General features: G+C 43.7%; 2 protein-coding genes across 6 annotated transcripts in view; both read right to left on the bottom strand.

Annotated features, from left to right (window-relative positions):
- Positions 1–882: 882 nt before the first annotated feature.
- On the bottom strand, positions 883–10,822 carry LOC310696584 (uncharacterized protein). Its single transcript, XM_083482305.1, has 7 exons — positions 10,643–10,822; positions 8,849–8,968; positions 6,782–6,871; positions 5,638–5,703; positions 4,377–4,442; positions 2,510–2,681; positions 883–1,863 (listed from the first exon to the last, which is right to left on the bottom strand). Exons 1-7 carry the CDS (start codon positions 10,770–10,772, stop codon positions 1,251–1,253), a joined length of 1,257 nt encoding a protein of 418 aa, XP_083338431.1. The 5' UTR covers positions 10,773–10,822; the 3' UTR covers positions 883–1,250.
- Positions 10,823–15,202: 4,380 nt separating this feature from the next.
- The window catches only part of MOB3B (MOB kinase activator 3B), a 102,526-nt gene continuing 90,778 nt past the window's right edge, over positions 15,203–26,950 (bottom strand). For all 5 annotated transcript variants that reach the window (XM_083482359.1, XM_083482362.1, XM_083482361.1 and 2 more), the window contains exon 4: positions 15,203–19,855. In XM_083482359.1, coding sequence (XP_083338485.1) covers positions 19,826–19,855 — 30 coding nt within the window. In that variant the 3' untranslated portion in view covers positions 15,203–19,825. The remainder of the gene's footprint in view (positions 19,856–26,950) is intronic.

A 26,950-nucleotide genomic window follows, 5' to 3' on the forward strand; every position in this document is an offset into this window, starting at 1 on the left:
GATGAGTTGATTGCCCTCCCCTCTGTGTGTGTGTTTGCTTGTGTCTGTATTGAGCAGGTGAATTTATAGAGAATTACCGTACATGGGGGAGGACTCGTAATTGCACAGGTGTGTGCAACATGTGGTAAGAAACATGCAGTGGAATTGGGTTGCAGCATTACGTTGTGTGTTTTATGCCATCCATTTGGATGGATATGCACTTGTGGCCTTATTGTTGCTGGGAGTAGTAACCTGAGCTGGCTTCCAAGGAACAAGCTGGGAGCTTTAAAGTGCTCCTGATTGTTCCCTGGCAAGGGAAGCTTGCTGGCCGTGCTTCTTGTAACTGCTGATCAGCCAACTGGCGGTGACAGCTAGCCTGCAGCGACCATCTGCATTATGGCATTCCCCCAAGGGAACTCACAGCCGATCCCAGCAGGCTTCCTGTAAGTGCTGGACATTTTGGATGTTATTTCAGTGGACGATCAGAACCACACAGAGGGTTTCTCGCTTGCTGCATACCCAGCCTCCTTGCTTTTAATCACATCCTTTTTTACTGGCATGTCAGAAAAAGCTTCAGTAGTTAATTTTTGGTAGGTTAGGTTGCTGAACAAGCCCAATAGAAAAGTTATGAACTCCACATAGGGGAGACCCCATACTAATGCTGTCTTTCAGGAAAGAATGCCTTGCTGATTACATAAATTTCAGGATGCATGGAAAGAGGTTTCCTATAGCTCCATACCGTATTACTCCCAAACCCCACAGAAACCTGTTTTATTCCCAGGATCAGTTAACACCAGCAAGGGGACCTAGCTGACTGTCCTCACCACCATATTTAGTGACTTCTGCATTAGTCTGGCTGAAAATAGCCATCAAGTCTACATCTTAATGTAGGGGAGACGAGAGTTCATTCATATAGTTGATTTATTGTACAGAAAATTTATTCACGTAACGTAACCTTATGTGGCTTTTGCCGTGGCTAGTGATTCAAAGCTTTATTTATTTATTTTCCCACATCATAATATGAAACTATTCCAATGTCTCTTGGGAGTACGTACTTTCTTACACCACATTTTTCTCACTAAGCTCAGCTATCAATACCATTCCAGTACGCCTTCAGACCCCTGTAGTCCCAACTTCCTTGTTGGTTTTCTCCTCACTTCAGAATCTCAATTATTTCTCTCTCTCTGAATTTTGTACGGAGCAGCCAACTGTGAAGGTAGTAATCCAGATTTCTTTCCTTCTTTTTCAAAAATCATCATCAACATCAGGATTTAACCTTGTGGTGGTGGTGGCGGCGGTGCTGGTGGTGCTTCTGGGCCACTAGGTGGGGGTGGGGGAGCAGCTCCAGGCTCGCTTGGTGGAGGTGGAGGTGCTGCTTCTGGGCCACCAGGTGGTGGTGGGGGTGCAGCTCCAGGCTCGCTTGGTGGAGGTGGTGGTGGTGGTGGTGGTGGGCCACCAGGTGGTGGCGGGGGTGCAGCTGCAGGCTCACTTGGTGGAGGTGGTGGTGGTGGTGGTGGTGCTGCTGGCTCATTTGGTGGCGGTGCTGCTGCTGGTGCACTTGGAGGTGGTGCTTCAGTTGATGGGGCTTGAGAGGGTGTCACTATTTCAGATGGTTCTGTCTCTCTAAGCCTGATTGACTCTAGAGTGCGGGCTGATTCATCAGAAAATGATGACACCTCATCTACTGAGTGTACAACAGGATCAAATGTTAGCATCCTTGAGGGTTTAGCCACCGAGGGGCTCCGTCCTACTGGTCTTGGTCCGGACTCGTTCCATATCAAGCTCTCAGTTCTAGAGACTGCAGATTCGGTTCGATAGGGTTGGAAAAAGGATGGCCCAAATAGTGCTTGATTTTCAGAAGAAGTAAATGAGAGCTCTGTGAAACTGGAATGCAAAGAGGGGGTGTTGATTTTGTGTCTGCTGTTTCTAAGGATCTCAGGGCTGCATCACTCGAAATACCTTCCCACGTGGAAGACACTCCCATGCCACTTCCAAGCCACTTCCATGTGGAGATGGCAGCATGCAGGCATATTAGGGGAGATGCGAGAAATGTACGTTAAAAAGGGACAGGCAGCTTTTTGTCCCCAGTGGCAGAGCCCTGCCCCCCTTTAATATCAGAGCAAGAACATATAGGACCTATAAGTATAATGTTGCAAGATGGAGTGTTCCCATTCCAAGATTTGAGCCAGTTAATGATGTATTCCGCCTTCCGGGATACTCCATTCCATTGCTCTTCCTCCCCTGCCCCTATAGCAATTAGCTAGTGTTCTGCACCCACTGAGCATGTTCTGTCTTGACTGAGTTGTTTTGCCTCTTCTCCTACAAGTTAGGGTTTTTTGTGTTGTTGTTTTTTAAAAAATACTTCTCTAAACCTTTGGGTTCCCCCAAACCTACTGATGCCTTCCTCTTGTGCGTGGATGATGACATTTTGGCTACACAAGGAACCACATTTAGATAATGTGTTGACTATTAATACAGAATATACAGATGGATCGTTAGAATTCATCATTTGTGTGATGGGAAGACTTACCTAATTCTTTTGCTACATTGGTATATAGTCATACCACAGAGCATTGTAAGCAATATTAAAACACACAGAGTTGCTGAGGATACAGCCAACAGTATCTGTTCCCGGGGTCGTGGTCTTTCTTCTTCTTTGGAGACAAGTTGTATGCGCTTCTCAATCTCTGCATTGTCTGAAACTTAAGGCAGGGCCGTTGTTTAAAATTAATCAAATGGAAACAGCTGTTTACCTTTAAATCCACTAAATTGCTTACCAAATTCTGTATGAAAAGAAGTCAATGTGTGATCAGCAAGAATTAAAACCATACATTTTAACTTTATGAAGCATTCTTTTTGCTAAATGATGGAAAAATAAAAAGATGTGGTACCAAGCATTTTGTTGTTGTTTTGTTGTTAACTGAATTACAAGTATCAACAGATTCATCGGCATAGCAATGAATGAACAAATGAATGGAAACCAATTATTCACTATATACGTAAGTTATCATCATCAAGCTCTGAATATAATTTTATAAATATATGTTGAAAACTGCTTATTGTACATCTTTGTATAGGTCACTGTTTTATCTGCAGTTGTTGCCATTGTTGCCTTTGTTGTTATACTGTAGATTTTCTGAAGCCAGCTCAGACTGGAAAAAAAAATCCTGAAAGATTTAGCTTATAGTGGTTCTCCAGGCAATGGGTATTCCACTACGGGGGAGCAATCCAAAAACACTTTTGTGCATGCATTTGCCATTTGGGCTTGGTGCACAGATGTCATAGAGAGAAGTGTATTCTTGGTTTATCTGAGAGATCTTGACAGCATATGTTGAAAGTATATGGGCAGGGCTGCAGGAATCCTAGATACCTGATCCTCTGGATAGAAAATTCCCAGGAATTTGAAAAAGTAACCCAGTTTACATGTCACAGTCTACCAGGGGTCGCTAACATTTTTTGACTAGCGGGCAGATTTTGAATTTTGAGAGAGTGTTAGAGTACCTACCAGTCACAAAATGACTGCCATGGAGGGGCATGGCATAACAAAATTAGAGAGACAATCACTCCCAACAACTTTATGCACATACTATGGGAAGTCAGCTATGTCTTAATGGTTCCTAATTATGGAGATTATACACACACACACACTCACTGATGCTCTTGTTGTCTAGTAACAACAGAGAGCATTCCTCAATACAGTGGAACCTCGGTCGTCGAATGCTTCAGAAGCTGAATGCTTCGGTTTTTGAATGCCAACAACCTGGAAGTGAATGGATTTTGCCAACCGGCAATTGCGCCTCGGTTGTCAAACATTTCAGAAGTCGAATGGTCTTCCAGAACAGATTACGTTCAACAACCAAGGTTCCACTGTACAGTACTGAGGAAAATATACAAGATAACCACACCACTTTCATTTCGCAGAAATCACTTAGAAGGTACCTGCACAATTTGCCCCTTATCTTTCTTTCTCGGAGAACTTAAGGCCTTTTTTTTTTTTTGTAATTGAAAACTCAGTCTGGGGCACCTGCTCAGTGACACATCACTGCGGGTCACAGGCTGGTGACCCCTGCAAGTAATCCATAGTTGATGTTTAACTGTGAATGTGCTGATCTGGTTTAGCATCATGTTTGATGTAGGGATGGGTTCTTTTGCTTTAAGAAATCATTATCACTAAAAGAAGCAGCAGCAGTGGCTACAGATCATAGTTTGTTTGAGGCAAAGCATACCACAATCTCTAGGCCAGAAATAAAGCTAAGTCAAGGCTGGATCCTTGAAAATGTAACTATTTTTCAGCTCTAAATATAGGCAATACAAAATGTTCATCTCTGTGCAAATGTTATGTAAGGTAAGATCATATGGCAATTTCAGGTTTCACCCCTGCTAAATTGTGTCCTTACTTGGTACCGGTTGGAAAAAGAGATCTTTTACTGGACTTCTGTCAAAATCTTCATTAAACATTCGTCCTGTAATAAAAGTTAAGAATGCAATTCAATTAAAAACAAATATTTAATTTGTGCAATACTTCTTATGTACATAGTTCAAGCATAGCTAATGGACTGCCCATTATGTCCAAGCAAGGGATCATGGTTTCTTTCTTCAAACAAATCGGTCAGTAATCCAAGAGCCCACAGAGCATGGTTTGCTTGAGACAAAACAACTGCAATTCCTAGTTCAAATATATGCTAAGTCAGGAATTACGGTTTGTTTACTCTCACACTCCAGCAGGAAGGATCAAAGTGGTCCAGACTGACATGTTCACAGCTAACCTTTAACTATGGTTTATAATGGCATGTCAATGCTGTCAGTGTCAACTCTTTTTACTGATTCCTGAAAATCCACAGGAATCTTCCCAAAGGGGGTGTGGGGGCAAAGTATATACAGGCAACCCTTCATTTGTGTGGTGGTTAAATTACAAGGCACCACATGCTTAAGTGAAATCACGTATATTTGAAACACCATTGAAAAAGCCTGCAAACACCCCATTCCACCTCCACCCCATTCTACCCCCTTTTGTGACTTTTTGGATCACTTCCAGACTTTAATGTGATAAGTGTTAGAAACTGAGATATGAAAGCTAGGAGCTAATTGACACCATAAACTTAGGTTATGGGCACAACAATGGAATGTCTAGGCGTGCTTTTTTATAGCAAGAATACAAAGCTGAAAATGAATGAACTGCAGCTAAAATATTATGTTCATTTTTCACATGGTCTAGTCCTTCCCCTGCCCACCCCCTAATGTTCTTAAGAGGCTCTCTTCTCTAATCTTCAGAGAATAGCTGGAAGTTGGGAGGCAGAAAAAGGTCCTCCTTTCCTTCCACTCTGCAGTTTTAATCTGAAATCTTAGGCACAGGACTGTGTCCAAAGCTCAGAAACTGCTCACACTTAGGAAATTCCCTGTTGCAAAAATGCGCCTAGAACAATGGGAGTTTCAAACACTGGATGTGATGTGTGGTTGCACACATATCGAATGCACATAAATGGGGGGTTGCCCGTACCCCAAATAAATAATACATAGCAAACATCAGAGATTAGGCCTAGGTGTTCTGGCAGCTTTGGTAACTGAACAATAGTGAGACCTAAGTAGATATGGCCTTTGAAGAATTATTTGTACGGTTGGATCACATGGAAGTTTCTCCACAGCTAACTGTGCCCTTACCTGGTACGGGATGAAAAAGGACATCTTCTGGTTGATTTTTATAAACATCTTCATTCTTTGGTGGTACTATAATAAAAGTTAAGAAATATGTGATTCGGTTAAAAAAAAAATCAGATTCCTTGTTCACTAATTTCTTATGAACATAGGTCATGGGTAGTTAATGAACTGGCTTTGTACTATGTCCAAATTTGGGACCGTGGTTTGTTTTGCTCAAACAAATCACAATCAGTAATCCAAACTTGTTTGTCTGAGATTGTGGCTTGTCTGAAACAAAACAAAACAAATCCCCAGTTGATTCATAAAGGTAAGTGGTCTCTATCTCTAGATTGCAGTTGTAGAGGGTAGGTGGGAAGAAAGGGCAGTAACTGAATGGGCCCCTCCTCCATGCTTTTCCCTCTAAGAGAAAAAAAGACCGCTATGGGAAGAGTTAAACCTCTCCCCTCAGGGCAGGAAAGGGTTAATATGCCACACTCTCACTGCAGGTGGAGATTCCAGACAGGAAGGGGTTAAGCCCACCCACTCCATATATGGTAGGTAAATTTGGGATGTGCAGCCCACAGCAGCCCTAGAGACAGGTAAGTGAGGCACTGGGCCTTGGGAAGGAGCTGTGAGAGCCCCGACAGGGTCCTAAAGTCCTCCTTCCTCCTTTCTAAAGGCCAGGTAGCACTTTCTCAACTTTGGGAAGGAGGTAGAAGGGCTATAGGACCCTACCAGAGCCTCACACCTCCCTCCCCAAACCCAGTGCCTCACTTACCTAGCTTTGGGAAGGCTGTGTGTGGTCAAATTTTGGCTTTGCTCCACCCCCCTCCTGCTGCATGACAAGACAGTGTGCAGTCTATGGGTTCTGTGTCCACTTGGTATAAAAAAGAGAAGCAAAGCAGCCCAGAACTATGTGTTCACAGTAAACCACAGTTTTCATTATCCATGGTTTACTGTGACATGCAAATGAGGTCACTATCAACTCTTCAGAATTTAAATTGGTTCCTGAAAATCTAGTGATGGCTCCCTGAAAATGTAAATATGGGCCATAAAAATGCACTTTTTGTACAAACCAGTAACTATGGTTTATCATGACATGCAAATATGATATGTAAGGTTGGACCACATGCGATTTCCAGGTTTCATCACCACTAACTGTTCTTACGTGGTATTGGATGGAAAAGGTGATCAATGGATAGACTTTTGTCAACATCTTCATTATCTTGTAATCCAACTTCTTCATGATTCTGTGGCCCTAAAGTAAAGTTAAGAACTGTGCAATTCAATTAAAATTAAGCAATCACTTAAAAATAAGCAATCCTTTTGTTTCTAGTTAATGAACTGGCTTAGTATTATGTCTTAACTGGGGATTATGGTTTCTTTTACTGATGAATGATCAGTAGTCTAAGAATAAATATCAGCTACAGATTGTAGTTTGTTTGAGGCAAAACAGACCACAGTTCCCAGCTCAGACATGAAGCTAAGCCACAGATGTTGTTTTGTTTCTCTCGCATACTAGCAGGGAATAATAAAGTGGCCCAGACCCAACAAATACATTGCCAACATTTTTCAGCAGTAGTACCAATTCCTGAAAATCCAGTGATGGCTCCATGAAAAATTACATGGTTTTTCCCAGTCCTAGATATGGGCAATACAAAATGCACATACATAATGTGGGTTCACACACAAATTTCAGTTTTAAGCACTGCTGAACTATGTCCTTACCTGCTACTCAATAGAAAAAGACACCTCTGGATGGATGTTTGTCAACTTCTTCATTATCCCATACTTCTGTAACAAAGTTGCAGAAGTATGCAATATTTTTTAATGCACCCACCACTTTCTTTGTCCATTGTTTTGTTATGTACATACAGTAAGCCCACAACTTTCCTGGGGTTCCAGGAAAAATGCCTTTGGCAATCCCACCTGCTACTGAACCCAGTGCATTTTGACTATATGCAATTTTGGCTTTAGGCAAGATCCCCAGAACATAACCCCCACATAATTTGCAGGCTTACTGTAGTTCTTTGTTTTCTAAGTGCAGAGATAGCCCTCTTCCCAGTGTGAAGAAGAACAATGACTTTGGCAGTACTCTCCTTATTGTATAGTTTGGCTGTGCAAATTCCAACATCAGCCATGAAAGACATAGATCAAGGAGAATGAACAGCTGGAGCCTTGTTGTAATTAAAACGGTGCCATTATTATTCATTGGTACACAAGTGTAGAGTTTTGCTGCTCATGGCTGCGCAGCATGTAGAAGCAAACACTTGAAGTAAGAAAGAGGGGTTCTTTTGATTGGGAGCTACACTGAAGACCAGATGGAGCATCTGTTACCACTGCCTACTCCATATGAAAATGGAGGTCCGCCATTTTCCAGAACTAGCTGTTTCCTAGTTCTGCTGGATCTCTCAGTGGCCTTTGATACCATTGACCATTAAGATCAAAGATCAGGATTTTGTTTCCTGCTTGGCAGGGGGTTGGACTCGATGGCCCTTGTGGTCTCTTCCAACTCTATGATTCTATGATATTAAGATCAAAGATCCTTCTGAACTGTCTAGAGGAGCTGGGGACACTGTTATACATTGACTTTATCCCTTGCAACTTGTTCATGCATTGTGAATTTATACATATCTTCTATCCATTTGTTGAAGAGAGCCACATTTTTTTCCTTCCAGTTCATCAATACTAGTCTTTTTTCCATACTGCCCCTTAGTTAGAGTCCAAGTACTGGGAATATAATTCAAAAGGATATTTTCCTCTGCAAATTTAATGTTTTTCCATACAGTTGCATTAATCATTTCTGCTACCCTCTCCCAAAAATATACCAATGTGGGACATTGTATGAACATAAGTTTTAAAGAAGCATTATCATCTCCAGCAGCTAGGTGTCTTAGATAGCCCTTTCCTAACTCCAGTAAATTCAAAATATAATTTTTTTGTACGAGTCTTAGTCTAAGGTCCAGAAACACCCTTGTTATAGAACTTAGCACAGTTTCCCTTTGCTTGGTTGAGATTGACATCCCTAATACGTTATTCCATTCGTCCCTTAATATCTGCATATCAAACTGGTTTGCTGTATAAACACTTTCATAAGGTGACAGTGGGGTATTATTTGTTACATAAGTGTTGATCAGATGTTTTAATAACTCTGGGCCTCTGAGCCTGTAAAAGTTGCTGGTCTTTTGCCTTATAATTCTTTTTATTTTTAATAAAGAATAATAAAAAAGTTTACCTTCCATTATAGAAATCTTATGTACAGCAGGGTGTATGATGATGTGCTTCGTACTTCCTTCCTCCTCCTTCTCGTTCGCTTTCTTCTCATGATTTATCCGAATAATAACTTTATGTTTCTCTAGATAAATGAGGTACATTTAAAAAAAAATCACTTTATTCAATTATGGTTGAAAGAGCAGAAGCCTGCTATGAATTCTTCATCCAAACCCAACACCAGGCCTTTAAACAAAACTCTGAGACAGTAGTCTTCAGTTTTTCCAGACCTTGGATCTACCTTTAACCCAAACATGAATTTGAGGACCCATTTCTTAATGTTATACCATATACTTGTAGGTTTGTTAGTGCTAGTGTTGCAACCCACGCCTTAGATCAGGCCATGCTCTGGCAGTGGGTCCCAACCCAGCAATTGAAGACCAATACTCTTATGAGTGGGGTTGGGAACCTTTGGCCCTCCAGGAGTTGCCAAGCGACAACTCCCATCAGCTCCAACTCACACGGCGGTCGTGGGAGTTGTAGTACAGCAACATCTGGGGAGCCAAAGATTTCCCCAGCCCGACTCTAAGATAATTATAGAACAGGTTTATATGTTTCAAATGGATTACTTTTAGGTCATGATATTAATATCCATCAGAGGTCTGCTTGAGGCCACAGAAACCAGTGGACTGAAGGATGACTAACTTCTGTGCTAGATTCAGTCCATTATGGGTACATGGAACCTCCAGATTTAGATATACCAATGAATCTCAGTGGCTGAGGAATGACAGCAGGGAAGGGCAACTGCCTTCATGGTCTCACATGTGGGCTTTCTAGAGGAATCTGGGTGGTCACTGTGAGAAGTGGATTTGTTGGCCTACATCCTGGTCCTGAACCTGTGGGTTGCAGTCTGATCCAAGGTGAGTTGCAATAGGAGCACTACCACCATGCAAATATATGCTTAAAAGATTTAAGAAGTGGGTCCCCAAATGCAAGTTTGGGTTAAACGTGGGTCCTGGGTCTGTAAAGGTTGAAGGCATACCTGGCCTATATGGAGCTATGGTCAGATCCACCAGGGTTCTTCTCATATTCTTAACATGACTACAGATGGAGACAAAAGGCGAATAATAGCTGTGGGCAGGAAGACAAGGTATCCAGCCACCAACACACCCCAAATCGTTGAATTTTGTTGCCAGTAGAGTGGTGTCAGAAATTAAAGGGGCAGGAGCTTAAAATATTCAACAAAGTACACCAAACATAACAGAGAACAGAAGAGTCAGGCTGAAGAGAGGTTCTGAGTAACACCCTACAGTGATTATTGTCTGAGCTAGTCACTTTCACACCCCCCCCCCAGCTGGCCGTTGTTTGTGGTTTTGCAGCACAATAAAGGTAAAGGAAAAGGGGCCCCTGACCATTAGGTCCAGTCGTGACCGACTCTGGGGTTGTGGCGCTCATCTCGCTTTATTGGCCGAGGGAGCCGGTGTACAGCTTCCAGGTCATGTGACCAGCATAACTAAGCCGCTTCTGGCGAAACCAGAGCAGCACACGGAAACACCATTTACCTTCCCGCCGGAGCGGTACCTATTGATCTACTTGCACTTTGATGTGCTTTTGAACTGCTAGGTTGGCAGGAGCACGGACCGAGCAACGGGAGCTCACCCCGTCGCGGGGATTCGAACCGCCTACCTTTTGATCGGCAAGCCCTAGGCTCTGTGGTTTAACCCACAGCGCCACCCACGTCCCTATTTGCAGCACAATAGTAGTGTACAATAAACATCATGTTCTTATATGTGGCATATAGCTTTCAAAGAGATAATACCTTTAGTAGCTCCTGCAAATATTGATGATGATAAAAAGATAAACAGTAGCAGATTCATAAGGGAAACTGTCCAACGTCTGAAATCATTCTTCTGGGCGAGTCTCACTCTTTCCCTGCTGGAATCATTCATGTTGCATGCTGTAGTATCTCATTATGACATCACTGTGCCCTTTAACCTCACAATGTACCAGCTGGAGAAGAATGGAAGACTGGGCATTTTGCAGAGTTAACGCAAACACATCTAACTTGGATCAATTTCCAAACTACCCAGAATTCTGGGGAGAGGGGGATGTGCTGTAAATGTGCAGCGCGAGCACAGCTTAAGTGTACAAAAAAATCCCTGAAGGACAGAATAATGTAAGGCTTATGAAGGGTGTGGCTTGAGGTGAGGGTGTGTGGCTGAGGCCAAGAAGTCTTCTGGGGGCCAGACAGAGAGGCCTGGGGTGGCCTGAGGTTCAACTCTGACCACAGGCAGTGTTGTCAAAAGTATAATGGCTCAAGCTTCCTTGGAAATAATTGCTTCTGTTCACCCAGGCATTTGGCTCTGAATTGGGTGATAATCCAAGTATGTATTGCTATTCATCTTTTACTAGGTTAGGGTAGAATTGGTCCGTATGTTACTGAAGGATGAGTGTTTCAGTCAATTGTTATTTTAGCTTTTCGGTACACCTGATTTTTTGTTACCATTTATGCTTTAATAATTGTATTGCTCTAAGACATTTTTTGTACTAAGTGATGAATAAATGCAAATAACAGCAATAACAACAACAGTAATATTTTCTTCTTTCCAGTGTTTGTCTGCTGCTTGTGATAAGGTAAAGGATTCTGCATATGCTCACAGCTACTCTTCTTTTTAATACTGTTACCCATTTTTGGAGCTGATCCCAAGCATTTAAATGTGTTCTAGAGCTGTGCTTTGGGAAATCCTAGTCAAAATAAAGCCTTTCAGAGAAGTTGGGCAGGGAGGAGAGGAACAGGATGAGGAAACAGGTGTATACAAAGAGGCAAAGGGGCAAGGAAAGGAGAAAAGTGAAAAATGAAGGGGGAAGGGAAACAAAATGATTTAGGGTGTGGGGTAGAAATAGTGAGTGGGAAACAGGAAAAAGAGGTCAAGAAGGAAAAGCAAGGTCTGGGTCAAAAAAGGATATTTAAATCAACTTTTTTTGGAAAGGTCAGAAGAGAGAGAATTGTGTGGAAATTAGGCACGACAGGATTAGAAAAGAATGGAAGTGCTCAGATAACTTAATGGGAGAAAAGGGGAGAATGAATGACTGTGAGGTACTGAGATAGTTTTTAAAATGCGAAGGAGGAGGAAGAAAGGAAAAAGCATTTGGCTAAGAAGGCATTGACTGACATTTATTTAGCAAACCCCGCTTTAAACACCACCACCACCCAAACTACCATCATGGGGTGGAGTGCCGGGGCAAATACAAGAGAGTTATCTCCCTATCTATAAAATAAAATTTTACAGGGATTTGGGGGAGGTTGAAAGTGAAGGCAGGAAAATTACACTCTTAAACCTAAAGCAAAAACAAAAGTAATTTGTACGCCCTGCTATAAATACCCAGCCCACCATTTGTCTGCACAAGGCAGACCTATTGCTGAGGGTTGCTTCAGATCCAGTCCTCGCCCGGCAGCGGCTGCTAAAGGATGCCAGCTTGGCTGGGAAGAAAAGAACAAAGGACTTGCGGGGGGGGGGGGAGAAGGAGAAGCCAAGCAGCCACCCCCCTGTACCACGTTAGTTAGCCCAGCTCTGCCTCAGCCCAAAGATGGAAACAGAATATTATTGTAAGCCAACCTGTGCAGTGTCATGGTTAGTGTCAGACAAGGACTGGGGAGGCCAGAGTTCAAATCTCCATCAAATAACTGGGCATAGCTGTCAACCTTCCCTTTTTTTGCGGGAAATTCCCTTATTCCAGCGCCGTTTCCCACTGCTATCCCGGATTGTTAGATATCCCATAGACTGTCCCCAGGACAGGTGAGGCTGCTGATCCCTTATTTTCAAATCTGAAAGTTGACAGCTATGTAACTGGGTGACCTTGGGCTAGGGTAGTTGTGAGGATAATATAGGGAGGAGGAGAGGCAGGCAATGTAACCAAAGGTGCTGGCTGAGCTGCACTGGAATGATGCACAAGGAAGCTGGAACGATTTGTCCCTCTTGCTTTCTTTGGTCTGGAGCTAAAAATATTACCTGTTACACGTTCTGTGCCTTTAGCTATATCCTGGAATGCAGCAAATAAAAAAGTATTTCCCCTTCGCCATACAGACTACAGGTTCAGCCACTAATATCTTGCTCCTTGGGCAGAGGCATCAGGCAGTTACTAACATCCTACAGAAAGGGCTTCTTATGCGGCGGTGCAACCTTTCTGGATCGCATCCATCTCCTGGAACCTTCTTGTTTAGGGATGCAGGCTGAGCTCTGGGGATGCCTCTGTGCGCGACACCAAGATGCAGACCTCATAGATGCGGAAGGTGGCAAAGGCGCCAGCCACAATGCAGCAAATGCCCACGATGTACCACCAGTTGAAGGCACCAAAGGAAACCCCATTTAAAATGCAGTAGATACCAAAAGCGATGGCAGCAATGACAGAGATTATCTGTAGGCAAACAGGTGGGTCACTTCCTCTCTCTTGCATAGCCAGGTCAGCAAGTTAAGTCTTTTCCAAGCTGAAATGATCGATGATTCTGAAAGGGGGGGTGTGGTGCCCCCCCCACAAAACAGGCACCTGGGTTCTGTATTTTTTAAAAAAAAAAGTTGCTGAGAGAAGTGAAGTCTGTCTACTGTGGTGTGCTCATGGTGTGCGCAATATATATGAGTACTTGGCTAGAAGGATTAAGGTTCTGTAGGCATCTTATACTAATTTCCAATTATGTTAAGTGGTCCACAATCCATCTGATTCCATTAAGCATCTTAGAATGCGCAATACCTTAATTTATTTGGTGGGAATAAGATGCACATAAAAACTTGGGTAGCAGAGGGTGGAGAAAATCAGCAAAACTGTTTTGTTGCTCCCATCTTCGACACTGGAGGCTTCTCCTTGGGCAAAACATGTGAGGAACTTCAGTGGTAGTTTAACTATGATATTAGCGTCATTTAAGTTAGGGAAGCCCAGACTTCCATAACAGAAGTGCAAGCCATGATTAGCTTACTACGCTGATGCTGGTAAGATGCTCCTAGAGGCTCCCATTTTTATTTTTTTAAGTGTTGGTGCTGACCTTTAAAGCCCTAAACGGCCTCAGCCCAGTATATCTGAATGAGCGTCTCCACCCCCATCGTTCTACCCGGACACTGAGGTCCAGCACCGAGGGCCTTCTGGCAATTCCCTCATTGCGAGAAGCAAAGCTACAGGGACCTGGGCAGAGGGCCTTCTCGGTAGTGGCGCCCTCCCTGTGGAACACCCTCCCACCAGATGTCAAAGAGAACTACCACCACCAGACTTTTAGAAGACATCTGAAGGCAGCCCTGTTTAGGGAAGCTTTTAATGTTTAATGTATTACAGTATTTTAATATTTTTTTGGAAGCCGCCCAGAGTGGCTGGGGAAGCCCAGGCAGATGGGCAGGGTATAAATTATTATTATTATTATTATTATTATTATTATTATTATTATTATTATTTATTACTACTACTACTACTTTCAGGTGCTGGGTATGGTTCCCTCCTCCCCATTTCATCACCACAACAATGCTGCGAGGCAAGCTGGGCTCAGACAGTGACTGGCTCAGTGAGGCTTCCTGGCTGAGTTTCTTGGGGATTTGAACCTCGTTCAACACTAACCACATTGGCTCTCCAACCAATCTATGCAATAATATGCCTGTTCAGGTCAGATGTCCTTCTAAGACAGGGAGAGAACATGCAGCAGTATCTTACAATGGAGGTAACTTGTGGGTTTACCCTGATTTTAGGTTCTGAATGTGCATTCTAGGGTATGCTCTGTTCACACGGGGGCCAGAGAGACTGGGTGACGCTAGGTCAGTTGTTACTCATTGAACATGGAGTTATATATCCATAACACTCCTTTGCTGCACAGTCCTGCTAGGGAAGATGAGTAATGGCAGATTAAATGCTTTCAAACTCCTTGCGCTCCATTGCTGGTACTTTCTTTTGATAAGCTCCTGAGTTTCTTGGACCAGTTTGAAAAGTACTGCAACAGATGAGGAGGCTCATCGGTTTGCTCACAGCATGAATGAATCTAGCTAGCTGGGTTAGATCCAGACTTAAGTCATATGCAGAGTAAGCCCACTGGAACAATGAGACTTAAGTTACTCATAACTTAAGCCACATTGGTTTTAATTAGTCTACTTTAAATACGACATCTTGGATCTAAACTGCTCTTTTTACTGCTGGGCTGTTCAAGACATAAATCAGGGCAAGCAGATTCCAAGAAAAATGTCTGACTCCAAACCTTTTTAAACATTTTTAATTAAAGTAAAAAGGTAAAGGTACCCCTGACCATTAGGTCCAGTCGCGGATGACTCTATAATGCAAACACCTGTGGGGTTGTGCTGCTTTTTGTGTGATATTTCAGTTGCTTAAAAGCATGAATTATGATTGATGCAACTTTATATCGTTTTGTAAAACTCATTTTATTTCATTGACAGCATTTGTCTCATCATACAGTTGAACTCTTAATTTAATCACACACATAACTAAAATATTCTGCAAATGCATTGGCTTTGACACTGCTAAAGCCCACAGTGGTAGAATTTGATCGGTTGATGGGGCAGAAAAAGAACAATGTAATCTAACCAATTACTTGCTGAAAAACGTTAACCCTAAAAACACTACAAAACAAACCATAGTCTTTGTCTAAATTAGTGGAGGGGAAACTTCCACATACCATCACAGACCAGTTAAGACACATTAACTGTGCTCCTTGGGAAACTGTTCCGACATAAAACTATACCCACTTCAAAGCAGGGACACCTGAACAGTCAAAAAGAAGCAGCATTATTTATCAGTTTCTAGTATCTGTTTTTTGCTGGGTTCTCAAAACAGAGTTGAGAATGCATGACAGACGGAGTTTCTATGCCTGTGTTTAATAAACTGTTGAAATCTCAGGCCAGCCATGTTTTATTCAAAACTTCAGAAGGAGAAAATCAGTTCATAGTGGCCACCAGATGTTTTGGCCTACAACTCCTGATTCCTGATCACTGGCCATGTTGCTAGGAGCGGTAGACCTAAACATCTGGAGGGGACCAGTTTGGGGAAAGGCAGCTGAAAAGCATATGTATTCACCTTTCACTGTCCGTAAAATAGAATGCTCCCAAAAATATTTTATCATCATCAGGGTGAGCTGTTTAAGATCCAGACTTAGCAGTATTGTTACCTTCTGTAGATTAACGTATTTTTTGCTCTATAAGACTCACTTTTTCCCTCCTAAAAAGTAAGGGGAAATGTGTGTGCGTCTTATGGAGCGAATGCAGGCTGTGCAGGCTGCTGAATCCCCATAAGCCAGAACAGCAAGAGGGATCGCTGCTTTCACTGCGCAGCGATCCCTCTTGCTGTTCTGGCTTCCGAGATTCAGAATATTTTTTTTCTTGTTTTCCTCCTCCAAAAACTAGGTGCGTCTTGTGGTCTGGTGCGTCTTATAGAGCGAAAAATATGGCAATCTGTGAACAGGGACCCCAGGGCCTCTCTGATAAACTCCCATCAGCTTTATCTTGTATCCTGGGACATTAACCGTTGTGAAATTCAACAGAGATCTCTGGCCAATTTGCAGGCTTTGAACCCTTGTTTATATAGACTACTTTTAAAAAGCTGAGCTTCCAGTGCATCTTCTACCACTATGAACCATGGAGAGCAACAGTTGACCCCACCCACCCAGAGTAGTGGCTTAGAATTTGGCCGCTTCATGCCTTACAAAGCAACTCTGTGCAATGAGACAATAGCGATTCACCAAATTGTATTAAAGCTGTCCCTGTTGCCTCAACGCTCTTCCAAAATCTTACCCAGAGTGGTTCCAATCAACCCAATCAGGTCCCTGTTATTTAATTCCCCTGGGGTTACATGTTAAAATAAATTCTAAATGCCAGGTTATTGAAAGAGACAGACACAAAGAATTTCGTCCTCAAAACATAAATGTGCCATCCGCTGGCATGGTACCATGGTATCAGGAAGTTGAGTATCCAAAACATTGCTTAACATGTGGAAGTTCTCAGCTTGCTCTGATCCTGGCTTAGGTTTGAAAATTCTTGAAATAGCAGAAAGTTAAACCAGTAAAGTGTTGTTGTTTTTGAAATGGAAACAGTAATCTTTTCCACTTAAATCCTGAGCGGTAGAAGTGGGGTAGCTCATTTGCTGTGTTGTGTTTAAATGTACAATGTTCTTGTCAGGATTGAGGTTAGGGGAAACTGGTTCTTACCAGTTTGCGGTAGAAACCACCTCTACCTAACAGTGATGAGATCTGCCCTCGTGAGATCACAAATCCATTCCCGTAGCACTTCTGCATATTAGAAACCTTCATCTTTAAATAGAAAAAATTACATTGATATTGTGATTCAAAACTTCACATTTTTGTGTTAACTGTAAAAGTTGGTATTCAGACCATATGGGAACAAAAACATGTGCATATCAAAAATAACTTCTTGCAGATTCCCAACATCTTTCGATGCAAGGTTAATACATGTTGCCTTGTCCCATCAGTATTTTTAAATCTTCGCCTCCTGTGGGATTAGTTTTCAAATTATTGATTTTCAAAAAGTCAAAGAATTACCAGTTAGTCAAAGGACAAATAAATTCCAAAGCTATTTATATGATCAAAGACTGGACTAAATTCCACAGAAGGCACATGGCGAATTCTACAGTACTCCTTTCGTTTTCTAAATTGCATCTCTAAAACTGTGTCAGTAAACACTGGTTAATAGGCTTAGCCGTGGATATCTCTTGGCTGTTTGCGGATGTCACCAATATCAATTTCACTGGCTAAGACTCGGTGACAATTCATCTGTTTACTAAGCTTTGGAGGGTAGGTATTTTATCAGACACCAGACAAAATGGAATGAGTCTAACATCATCATCTTAATCATTATTCTTGCAACATTCAGTCATTATTCTTGCAACATCCAACAAGGAGTTTGTTTTTCATATTACGAGAAGGGATAAAATTAGGAATGAAGGACAGCAATCGGAAGAACAAGACATGTATGTAACCACTCCAGTCAGCCACACATGCAACTTATCAACTACAGATCTCTTGCACTTACAAAGTGCATCACTTTTTAACAAGCACTGGGATGCTGCCTTAAAGCCATGCTACTTTTATCATTTCCTCAAACAAAGGTCTCCTTTCCCCCACTCAACATTGAAACCAGTATCACAATCACACCAACCACCAATTTCCTGGTAAGTGAAGTGTCAAGAAAGAAAACAAACGTTTTAGTAGAAAAATAATTGAGGCACAGTGGCATTTCGAAGCATTTGCCAGGTCATCTTGAATAAGGTAAAAGAAGATCTAGAAAGCTGCATAGGTGATCACGACATGTACTATGGTCTCATAGTGTAGCTCTCACTGAATCACTATAATTGCAGTTCAGAGGTGGGCGTGCACAAGCCAGCTCTCTGAAAATGCCCTACAAGTCACTGATTTCAATAAACATGGTGCAGCTGAGTGACGCTTACAGGGCTAACAAATTGGAATTCCTTATGACTCATATTATCTCTCTCTTTCTGTCACTCAGAAGTTGTCACTGCCTTCCTTTTTTAAAATAACAAAAATAATAATTCTTCCTAAGTCAGGAACAGGAATTTGTGGCACTCCATATGTTGGACTACAAATCCCATCAGCTCCAGCCAGCATGGCCAATAATAAGGATGCTGGCAATTGTAGTCCAATACCTTCTAGAGGGCCACAGGTTCCCCATAGCTGCGCTTTTTGTTTCCTTAGTGGGCTCTGCATGCACACACAAACTGTGCCTTCCAAATTCTGAAATGTATTACAGTTGTACCTTGGATCCTGAAGGTCTTGCAAGTCCAACGTTCCGGAAGTGAGTGTTCCGGTTTGCGAATGTTCTTTGGAACCCGAACGTCCGGCGCGGCTTCCGATTGGCTGCAGGAGCTTCCTGCAGCCAATCAGAAGCCACGCCTTGGATTCCAAACATTTTGGAAGTCGAACGGACTTCCAGAACGGATTCCGTTCAACTTCCAAGGTACCACTGTATTTAATCCACGAATCTCATGCATCAGAACATTCTCTATGGCCTCCTTCCAGAAGCTACCATTGCTACTCACTAGCACGAGCTGGGAAACAACTTTTTATACTCTCTCTCTCTCTCTCTGTGTGTGTGTGTGTGTGTGTGATTTGGCATTTCTTTTCCTGGTTTGAGTGAGCCTTTTGCCACGGGTAAAGTAGAGAGAAAGCCCCCACAGTTTTTATCTGGGATCTCAGGACTGTGGTGATCATTGCAAGTGGTTTCAGGACTGAGTTAAGGTCTGTAGGTATCAATCCTAGAGAGCTGTATGTAACACAGGCAAGAAGCACACACACACACACACAACTCCTGGTGTTTTGAAAGTCGCCACCTTTCTAAGGCATGACAGTTTCAAGTGGAAAAAACCAGTTTGTCTGTTCCACTAGGCAATTGATCACTTCCCTACCTGAGCTCTGGATAACAAAGATTGATGCCTAAGGTATTAATCTCAGTTTCTGGTATATTTTAAAAAAATGCACATCATCTCTTTTTCCCCTTTTAGGCAAAAAACAGGCTGAGAGTTACTTTCTAAGCTGATTTGGAAAAGGGAGCCAGATGCTCTGCTGAGGTCTTTAACATGTACTGCACCTGACAACAATGCATTTATAACCACAGTTTAACAATAGTTGGTTTTGAAAGTACACCGAGAGACCAAACTTGCAGTAAAGCTTTAAGAGCAGGAAGGTGGACGGAATCGAATTGTAGTCTGACGAGTTCCTCCTCACTCATTCAGGGAATACGGAAAAAAGAATCATTTTGTCCTTTCTTTCCAAGTCATCCACATCATTCCAAGGAGGTACTGAGCAGCATTTTTAGGGTTAAGAGCATACACAACTGTGGGAAGGTGTCTGTGAAAGCAATAAACTCCTGTCCCTGAAGGTTCCTGCTTTTTAAGGATTAAAGGAGGCAAGTTTTCCCTCTGAGGGCTGATGTGTCCTCTAGGTCTTCTTTAGTTAGCAGGAAATTGTTTTTTTCGTTCATTCAGCAGTGGTTCTTCAATGACACATCCGGGCTGTCATCTCTTTCTGTAAAACAAGAGAAGCAGTTAAAGTCACAAGTCGCTCCTTTAACATATCACAAATCTGGGCAGGTTTTTGACACCAGCAGCGGTTATTCTGTGCATCTCTACAGTGCTGGGGAGCCAAGCAGCAGGGGATCTGCTGTACATAGAGAAGGCACCATGTTCAATTCTCAGCATCTCCAGGAAGACTTTGGAAAGATTCCCATCAGAAACCCTGGAGAAGTGTTGCGTGTTGAGGTGCCCAAGCCACCCGCCAATAATTCACACATCAATTTTGGTTTGGGTTTTTGGCATGATTTTGGCCACAACTTTATTTAAATACACACAAGTGAGTGGTTGCTTAGGCATTGGTTCCGACTATCTGTCCTTGCCCCAGGGACAGAACTGACTTCCGGATTCCAGCGGAAGCCAGTGAAGGAAACAATTTTGGGGAGAAAATGAAGCTGGGCCTCAGTCCCTCACTTCTCACCCTCATGCTCCTGGTGGCTTGCATGGCCCAAGTCCGATGCCAGGGACAAGGACAAAAAGAATGGCAAGCCCCTGGATTCATTTAACGGAATTCCCTTGCAGCACCACCATTGGAGGGGTAGGCACTTACCAACCAATTTAACCAATGCCTAACCGCCAACCTTACAAGTTGTGACGATTTGCTACGCAGTAGGCAAAAACCAAATGGCACCAGCCAATCAGCCAAATGGACAAAATTCCTACCAGGCCCCTGCCCCAACAGCAGGCGACCCCATGACAGGCATAGCAAGGTCAACGCAATAGCCCTAGATTAGGGAGGGTGGGCGGGTGATCCGGTGCAAGCAGCCAAGATGACGGCCAAAGTTGGGCATCCAATATTTAAAACCTCTGACCCCTCCTTCAAAATTGGCAACAAGCAATTCTCCCCAGCGACCCAATTAACCAATTCACTGCCTGGGTCACTCTGCAAATCCGCCCAGCAACACTGGGGTGGCTTGTATCCCCCACCGCAACACGTGCTCTCTGCTAGGGAGAACACGTTTTTCCAGACTATGTCAACAAGTAGAAGAGAGTCTCAGGCCTGGGGGGTGAAACACAAATAGGCTCAAAAAAAGTTCCCCAATCCCATGCTGAGCTAAATGGACCAATGATCTGGGCATGCATTATCAGAGAGCATATAAGCGCCCCCTGCCCCATTACGCCCTGCCCCACTCCCATTCTGCGTTCTTCTGGGTCAAAAAGGACCTGTGTGTCGACTGAACACGCCTAAAATAGTCACCACCTGTATAAAGCAGCTTCATAACATTCTCTGTTTGTCTTCTCTCTGCCATCTTCAAGGGCAGTATCAGGAACCAGCAAATTCTGGTGCTACCCTTTATCATTCTGACAGCTCTAATGGGTTGCTTAATTTCCTAATCTTCTGCATCCTACCTTAAAACAAGGAAATTAGCTGCACAGATAGGCAAAAAGCATTTCAAGATCATACAATGGGATTCCTAATATGCCAGTAACCCCTTGTTGGAAGTTAGTTTTCCATCAGGGAGTGGCAGCTGATGGAACTGCAGTCAAATCTCCAATGGGATGGGATACACCTTAAGTGGGATAAACCATAGGTAACAAATAAAGAAATTGCATTGTACAAGTGAGGCAAATAAAATCTGAATTCTGCTGTTTGCACTCCCCATTTTTAGTTCAAATTAAAAGCCAGCTTCTAATCTAATCTTAAATGGGTGAATTTTAGGGCCTTGGTTGTGACCTGCAATTCCCCAGCTGAGGCTGGGAAGGAAGAGACATTTTTGAATTGGCATCGTTTCTTAGAGGGCTTTATGCTAGGCTAGGGCTGTGCAGAACAAAGGCACAGGGACATGGGAAATTGCCCTAAAGCAAGTTTGATCATTGGGCCGTCCATCTAACTCAGTAATAATGTCTACAACCAGTTAGTCTATGGCTCTGGCAGAGGACATTCCTGGGCATGCCTGGAGATGCTGGGAATAATACCTAAGACCTTCTGCCTGCTCTACTACTGATCTATGGACCAGCTGAGTCCAGTAGCAGCCCAATAAACGTCCTGTATTTGCTGCTTGAACAACTTCAAAAACAAAGCAGTCGCCAAATACTCCGATGCCATGGCTGGTGACCTTGAGCTTAGCTTGGTGGATCTACAAGTTGTGCAGGTCTGGTTTACAATGTCTGAAGACTTAGGACAACAGGGAAAACAATGTATTTTGCCTTGTAACCACCACAATACTAATGGACGCATGTAAGTTCACAGAGCTGCTTCTTACAGGTAACAGTGGTATTAATATATGACTCCTAATTCTTTCCCCACGCAGTGGGGAGAAAAACTAATAAAACCAAGCTGGTCCTCAAAAGACACATATCAAGAGTCAAAAGCCAGGGTTAAGTCCCTGTGGGGAGCATAGCTGTCAACTTACAGATTCGAAAATAAGGGACCAGCAGCCTCGAAAATAAGGGATCAGCAGCCAAAATAAGGGATTTTCCTAGCACAGGTATGTTCAACTTCTGAGGCCCTCCGAGCCAAAGGCAGAAAAAGCCCAGCCAGCAGCCAAACAAAGCCTCAAGCGGTGGTTCCCACAGCATAGCATCCCAGCAATGAAAACCACTGTCACCTCTCCGCTGGGAAGCGCTGAGCAAAGGCGAGTCCCCAGGCAACGCGGCCGATTTGATCGGCACCAGGCATGCAAGCTCCACCCCCCAGTCGTTCTTAGACTCCTTATTGGGTGAGCAATGCAGCCAAGCAACACAGCTGGAGCCTCCCTGGCCGGCAGGGAGGGAGGGAGAGGAGCTGCTTCCTTTGAAACCTGGGAAATTTAAGGGACATCATCAATAAGGGACAGCAGCAGGACACGGCGCTGGGATAAGGGACTTTCCCACCAAATAAGGGATGGCTGACAGCTATGGTGGGGAGTTCCACAGTTCATATTTGCAGACGGTGCAAAAACTGGAATTGTTACTGCAAATAGGAAGCGACCGAGTCCGGGATTTCTGAGGAATAGTCGACAGACTTGCCAGATGATACTTTCAGATCAGGGGTCAGCAACCTAAGGCCCATGGGCCGGAAGCAGCCCACGGGGGTCATCTGACCCGCCCACGAGCCGCCCCCGAACTGAGTTGCCCGCTGTGCTAAACCGGCGCAGTGCGGCGCCAAAAATCGCACCTGCACAGAGGTTGAAAATCGCAATCCGACCCATGGAGGGATCTCTGCGGAACTGATCCGGCCCAGGCAAGAAAAACCTTGCTGACCCCTGCTTTCTGATGTTTCTCAAATGGACAAAACAGATTCAAGCATCAGCTCCTGTTTGTGTTATTTTGACTTCTAGCCACTAAGCGGCGCCAAGCCTATTGCTGTGGCTGGGAGATGAAACTTGATGCGGGACTATTTTTAACGGTACAGCCTCCCAAAGAGAGATGAATTACAGGTGGTTACTTGCCCACTTTTCCAAATTCCCTGTTTCGATTCAAAGGTGCAGATGCACCCTGAATGAGGATGTTGGAATTAAACACATCTGCTCCACAAAACAGCTTTTGGACCACTCCCGGCCTTCTCCCCCAATCATTAAAATATGACCCTCTATGAGCTTCTCTATTCTGAAATACCCTGGGAATACAAACAGCAGAATATCTGGAAAACACTGCCCTGCAAAATAGCTTTTGCCTCACTCACTCCAGATCCTATCCTCAAAGAATCCCAGGCTCAAATGTTTATGATCAAAGTACTCCTAACTGGCTATCCCAAGCTCTGAATGGGAAAATAAACACACACAAAATAAGATTCCTATCTGGTTCTGTATCTGAGTTAAACAAATGTTGTCTCAGGTGTATTTTTAAGATGTAGGCATCTTAAAGCCTTGAGTTTGTAAAGGTTTGAGTAATTAAACTATGGTCTTTTAAACTCGGGGGGAGGGGGGAGTATTATTATTTTTTGTTACTACAGTGGTACCTCGGGTTAAGTACTTAATTCGTTCTGGAGGTCCGTACTTAACCTGAAACTGTTCTTAACCTGAAGCACCACTTTAGCTAATGCGGCCTCCTGCTGCTGCCGCACCGCCGGAGCATGATTTCTGTTCTCATCCTGAAGCAAAGTTCTTAACCTGAAGCACTATTTCTGGGTTAGTGGAGTCTGTAACCTGAAGCGTATGTAACCCGAGGTACCACTGTATAGTAAGACATTTTGTGTTTTTTTCTTGTAAGCCGCTCTGTGATCTTGGGATAAAGGCAGGTACAGAAATTAATTAATTATCATCTCTCCCTTTGCTGCAAGTGCACTAAAGGGCCATACCAAAGTACCCCTCTCTTTTACAGCTTCTGAGAGCTGATTTATGCAGAATGAGATGAATTTTCTGCCTGCGCAACCATTGCCTAGGAACCAAGTGTAATGGTGTGAGTCTTTTTTTTTTTTTTTGAAAAGATGATTAAAAAAATGACCTAGACAGCAAAGCTGTCATTCGCCACTAAGTCATTCTGATACGTGAGTGTCTTCTCTGTAGTTTTTATGCCTATAAAATGGGGGAACATCATCTACCACTTCAGGTGTGAAGGGTCGGTCTCGATCCCGTCCTCCAGAGCATCTGGCTTCATATCTCAGCATTTTGCCATAGCTTAGGCTTCCGCAAGCTGCTACCCTCCTCACATTTTAGTTGCAACTCACATATGTGGGACACACATGGTCTACAGCATGAGTAGGCAAACCAAGGCCCAGGGGCCAGATCCGGCCCAATCGCCTTCTAAATCTGGCCTGCGGACGGACCAGGAATCAGTGAGTTTTTACATGAGTAGAATGTGTCCTTTTATTCAAAATGCAACTCTGGGTTTTTTCTTTCCAAAATATAGTCTGGCCCTCTACAAGGTCTGAGGGACAGTGGACCGTCCCCCTGCTGAAAAAGTTTGCTGTAAATGTAAAGGGACCCCTGACCATTAGGTCCAGTCGTGACCGACTCTGGGGTTGCAGCGCTCATCTCGCTTTACTGGCCAAGGGAGCCAGTGTACAGCTTCCGGGTCATGAATGACTAAGCCGCTTCTGGTGAACCAGAGCAGCGCACGGAAATGCCGTTTACCTTCCCAACGGAGCGGTACCTATTTACTTGCACTTGACGTGCTTTGGAACTGCTAGGTTCGCAGGAGCAGGGACCGAGCAACGGGAGCTCACCCCGTCGCAGGGATTCATTCCCCCCAAAAAAATATAGTTTGGCCCCCCACAAGGTCTGAGGGACAGTGGACCGGCCCCCTATTGAAAAAGTTTGCTGACCCCTGGTCTACAGCAGTCTCGTCTTCCTAGAAGGCATGCCCAGAGAATCGGGGGGGGGGGGTTCTCTGCCAGCCCCACCTGAAGATGCCAGGGGTCTAACGTGGGGCCTTCTGCGTGAAAAACAGATGTTCTGCAGCTGGAAACATCTGAACTGGAAGCAGACTAAAAAGCTGCAGCGCAACAAAGTGACTCAACCGTCTAAGCAAACCCGTGAGCCTACGCAGACCCAAATGAAAAGACTCTGTGGGCTTGTGAATGTTTGCAATTTCAAAACAGAAGCAGATTTTTCCTCCTCGTTTAAATCATTCCGTGCCCATAAAGGCCAATCAACAAAGGCACCAACACAAAGCCGTTTGCTAAGTGAAAAACAAACACGACACACTCACATAATTCCAAATGCCAGCATTGCAAAATTACAGTCCCATATTTAAACATCCAATTAATTATGAAAGCAACGTGGACGTGAGGCAAAGCAAACCTGCGCACAGATTTTCAACGTGCACCGAAATAAGCAGCTGCCTTGGTATTTAGCCATCAAGAAATGCAAAATGTTCCCTTTTTAATTATATACTTGTTGCAACCTGAACCGAGCTCTTCTTAGATCTATGAACATGGCAACGAAGATTTAATGGAGAAGATTCCCGCAAAAGTCTGAAGGAAATGCTGCTCATTCGCCTGGATGGAGGACGATATAGACTGGGCGTGGAAAAACTTTGGCTCTCTAGATGTTGTTGAACTATGACTCCCAAAACCCAGGGCCACTGGCCATGCTTCTGGGGCTGACGAGAATTGTAGTTCAACAAGATATGGAGAGCCAAAGTTCCTCACACCTGATATAGAGGGTGTGTGTGTGTAGAAAGTAGCCTACTTTATGAAGGTAAAATGCACATCTCAGTCACGCAACCTCTGGACTGTTGCCCAGAATGACATTTGGCTCGGGGACTAAAGGTGACTCCCCAATAGTAACACGAGCAGCCACTCTCTGTGGCTCTTTGCAATTCCCTGCAGAAATACTTTGAGCAATATTCAACTGAATTAGTGCAGTTACAGTAGAATTACCTCTACGAACCAACCCCTAAATATGCTCCAAAACAGATTTAGGGGGAACACTGGGAGATTTCTCCTTGCACAACACTACGACAGTCTTTGTATTTGCATATTTTATTTTTGATATATTTCTTTCCCCGAATTCCTCCAAGCACACATGTCAACTGAGGGAGGTGGGTAGCACAAAATGTGGTGATTACTCCTATTTATAAACACAGAATCAGTATCTGGCTGAGCGGAGGCTCGCGTTGTGCGCAGCTCATGTGCTATAACCGCAGCACTGCCCCCAAAACCTTGCAGGACCGGTCAGCAAGACTCTCAGTACAGTGGTACCTCGGGTTAAGTACTTAATTCATTCCCGAAGCCCGTACTTAACCTGAAACTGTTCTTAACCTGAAGCACCACTTTAGCTAATGGGGCCTCCTGCTGCTACCGCGCCGCCAGAGCACAATTTCTGTTCTCATCCTGAAGCAAAGTTCTTAACCTGAAGCACTTTCTGGGTTAGCGGAGTCTGTAACCTGAAGCGTATGTAACCTGAGGTACCACTGTACGATGATGCTCTTCCTCCATCGATCCATGTCCCTGTTAGCATTTTACACCTCTTCCCTTCACCTGTGAGCTCCGTCCATAATCACATGGTCTCCCCCCCCTCCATGCAACACATATCTTTGATGTGGAGATTACTTAACAGAATATACACACCCCTTGACCGTAAGAAAAACTCAAAGAGTGTTCAAAGAAACCTCTCAATCATCATCACATTCCTGTAATTAACGCCGGAAGGCAGAATGCAGCAATAATGCTAAAAATAATGAAATG

This window comes from Podarcis liolepis, assembly GCF_965112155.1.
Source record: "Podarcis liolepis genome assembly, chromosome: 17".
NCBI classification, from domain to species: Eukaryota; Metazoa; Chordata; class Lepidosauria; order Squamata; family Lacertidae; genus Podarcis; species Podarcis liolepis.